The sequence below is a fragment of the Frankliniella occidentalis genome, unplaced genomic scaffold (genome assembly GCF_000697945.3).
Source record: "Frankliniella occidentalis isolate FOCC.00 unplaced genomic scaffold, Focc_3.1 Scaffold61, whole genome shotgun sequence".
NCBI lineage: Eukaryota > Metazoa > Arthropoda > Insecta > Thysanoptera > Thripidae > Frankliniella > Frankliniella occidentalis.
The window spans coordinates 630,446-633,616 of NW_026267191.1; the positions used below are offsets into that span (position 1 = coordinate 630,446).

At 47.8% G+C, this 3,171-nt stretch overlaps 1 protein-coding gene across 2 annotated transcripts; it reads left to right on the top strand.

Moving 5' to 3' along the window:
* The first annotated feature begins 565 nt into the window (after window positions 1–565).
* Window positions 566–2,480, top strand: LOC127749509 (uncharacterized). Of its 2 annotated transcripts, XM_052267919.1 has the most exons (4): window positions 583–759; window positions 844–991; window positions 1,435–1,555; window positions 2,010–2,480. In XM_052267919.1, the coding sequence occupies exons 1-3, from the start codon at window positions 618–620 to the stop codon at window positions 1,547–1,549; spliced, it is 405 nt and encodes a 134-aa protein (XP_052123879.1). In that variant the 5' UTR covers window positions 583–617; the 3' UTR covers window positions 1,550–1,555; window positions 2,010–2,480. The 2 variants fall into 2 exon arrangements, with proteins under 2 accessions (XP_052123880.1, XP_052123879.1); XM_052267920.1 differs by lacking the exon at window positions 1,435–1,555 and having other exon boundaries at window positions 566–759.
* The last annotated feature ends 691 nt before the right edge of the window (window positions 2,481–3,171 follow it).

The window sequence follows — 3,171 nt, forward strand, 5'->3', positions numbered from 1 at the left end:
CCCCCCCACACACACACACGGGTGGACTGACCACGCCGGCCGGTCCTGACTGACAGGCGTGTGTCTAGCGGCCGCGAGCCATCAATATACTGTACTACTCGGTACTCGCGGTATGTTAGGCGTGCACCGGGTGGGGAGAAAAAACCAAGCCGTGTATCGGATGACAAAAAATGCACAGGCGTCTTCAACGACCGATTTGCTCAATGGCATGTTTTCAATACAGCCAGAGAAATGTTTTCTTAGAAAGTACATTTCAACCCACGATCAATTTTACTCTTGACTATATTAACTTCAATCGTATTAAGATTTTGTATTTATTTATTTTTTTGCTCGAAAGGGAAATTCGTCGTGTCAAGAAAAGAATTGGGTCACTTTTAGTACAAACTGTTCTGGAAACAAGAAATATTTTTCCTATGTGTGAGATTTTTTTTTCAAAAAATAGTAATTTCTTTCGTACAACATACTTGCACGACATATATTCGCAGTCTGTATTAGAATGTGGGAGTAAAACTACTTAAGTGCCCGAGGCGGCAGGTGTGACGCTGCATACGCGCGGCCCCGGCGCGAGGCTATAAGACGGGGGGCGGCCGCGGCGCCGCGACCAGACCGCCGCCACCATGGCCGTCACCCTCCCCGTCGTGCTCGCCCTCGCCGCGCTGTGCTGCGCCGCCGTCGCCGCCCTAGAGCCGGCCGCGGCCGCGTCCACCATCGTCTCCTACCCCGAGAGCCACGACGGCATCAAGGGCCAGAAAAACCAAGGCAATATAGACAGCCGAAAACCGTTCAAAATTATCTGCCAAAAATGTGTGATGCAACATTCGAGTCATCCCTATTTCCTCCCAGGTTGTGACAAGGGCTGCATCTCCGGCGACGTGTGCCACAAGGCCGGGACAACCTGGGCCGACGACTCCATCAAGAGCTGCAAGGTGTTCGTCTGCAACACCAAGAAGAGCAAGGAAGGCAAGCTGACGTACGACGTCGGCACCAAACGGTAGGTGGCAGAGCCCAAATAAGCCAGGACCAAATTTACGTTATGTAGAAAAGTAAGGAACATTTGTCATGGTCCTAAAACCAAAATTCACACTAAAAAGTTTTCCTCGTAAATTTACGACAACCAAGTCCTGCTTGTCAATTAATTCCAAGTCATATAGTCTACGCTCGAGTCTACGTCTACAGACTCGCGAGTTATTTTGAATAGAGTATGCTTGCAATTTGGAATTTTAAGTTGTAATTTATTTACAACACACATTATGGAAAATCTTCTTTTTATACCCTTAGAATAATTTCTGTGTTTTTAGACCAGATTCCTAATAGTCGCGATAAAGTTTGAATCCGCTCGCCATGAAAAAAGTGCCCTTCGGCAATTGCTTTGTACTTTAGGCATCCGAACGCTTCATACTGACAGTCCTCGCTGATTTGATATTGTGTCCCCAGGTGCCCCAAGCTGCCCTCCCCAGGACAGACTTACAAGAAGGTGCCCGGTGATCCCAAAAAGGCATACCCGCAGTGTTGCCCTTACCTGGTCAAAAAGACGAGCAAAAAAAACTAAGGCCCGGTGAGAGCATTTTAATTTAAGAATAAAAGCACGAGGCCGGACCAAGGTCTCACGCTGTAAAAAATGTCTGATATTTTGAGGTCAAGGGGGAAACTTTGAGGAACCACCACAAACTCGTTAGATTTTAAATTAAAAAAAAAACTCCTTTAAAACTTACGATTTCCCTCACAATCTGAGGAGTTTTCCTCAAATTTATAAGTTTCTTCAGAGTCCTCTGTTTTCCTCAAAAAATCAGACATTGTTTATACCGTGCTCCACGCGCGATTATTGACTTATTATTGGAAAGTGTAGACATATATTGTTCGTGCTTCTAGTATCGGGACAATAACACAGACAGAAGCACGCCTCTCTCTCTCTCTCTCTCTCCCTCCCTTACCCTCTCCACTGCACGCTCGCCAACCGTCACGTGTGTTGCCATCGTGCCAAAGTGTTTCTGTTTGGGTGCGCCGTACAGGTGCCCAGAGCTGCCCGCCGCCCAGGAGACCCACGAGAGGATGCAGGGCAACGCCAGCGCCGCCTACCCCGCCTGCTGCGACTACCTCAAGCCCGTCCTCCAATGAGATGGCTGTGTGGAACGGGTGCTTCCAGAGAGAGAGGGGGAAGTCCCATCCCCCCAGAGGCCACCGTGTCACTCGAGCACTATCTCAACCTGACTGCGATAAACCAGCGCGCCTGGAGCTGAGTGCTCGATGCTCGCCCGGGTCACGCCGCCGTAGCTTTCATTTCACGGTAAAAACGACGTCTTATGGTTTCCAAGCGGCCAAGCATCTCTCATGGAAGAAATACATGGCAACGTCTTTACGGTTTTTCCAAAACCGGTAGATAAACCAAAAAGTCCCTTTTATGGTGTTTAAACAAGACACCATCGTCATCATTACAACAGACACCGTGTTACCATTTCCAAAATTAAACATGTTCTCATTTATTTATTTCGCTTTATTTATTGCCTCAACTTATCGGCCCTATAAGCAGTCCATAAGCTACAAGCTCGCATTGAGGGACAATACAAAATATCAAAAGTTATAATTGTGTATCCAAGGCATTTGCATGGTACAACAAATTGCATCAAATATGCTGCCAAACCCACGAAAAACTAACCGCAAAAGATTAGAGATTTCGATTACGGTTACAAATACGGGGCATTTGTATCTTAAAAGAACTACTCAAGAGCACGACTATTTGCAAGCGGTACAAACCTAAACTTACCAAATAAATTCAAACAGACCTAAATTTTAAACTGTAACAATAACCCTTACATAACACATCATGTTTAGAGGAAACGACGCAGGCTGGAGGGAGGGCCAGAGGCCCTAGTGCTCCTGAGCGATGGGGTCCGGTGGGGGTCAAGAGGACAAGACGGCAGCACTCACTACATGAGGGAGCTCGGACCTTCAGGGAGATCCATTACACGTGCGATCAACGAAACAAAAGTCAGCCGCATAGCCAGAGGGGCCTGTGACCCCAGCGGCACCGACTAATTGAGTGTCTCGCCAAGCCTTGTTGGCCACGACACCCACTACCAGCAGAGCCGCGCCAGAGAGAAGGAAAATACACCTTCTCTCTCGCACCCAATGCGCTATGAACAGTATGTGTTTGCGAGAGAGGGGGGGGAGGGA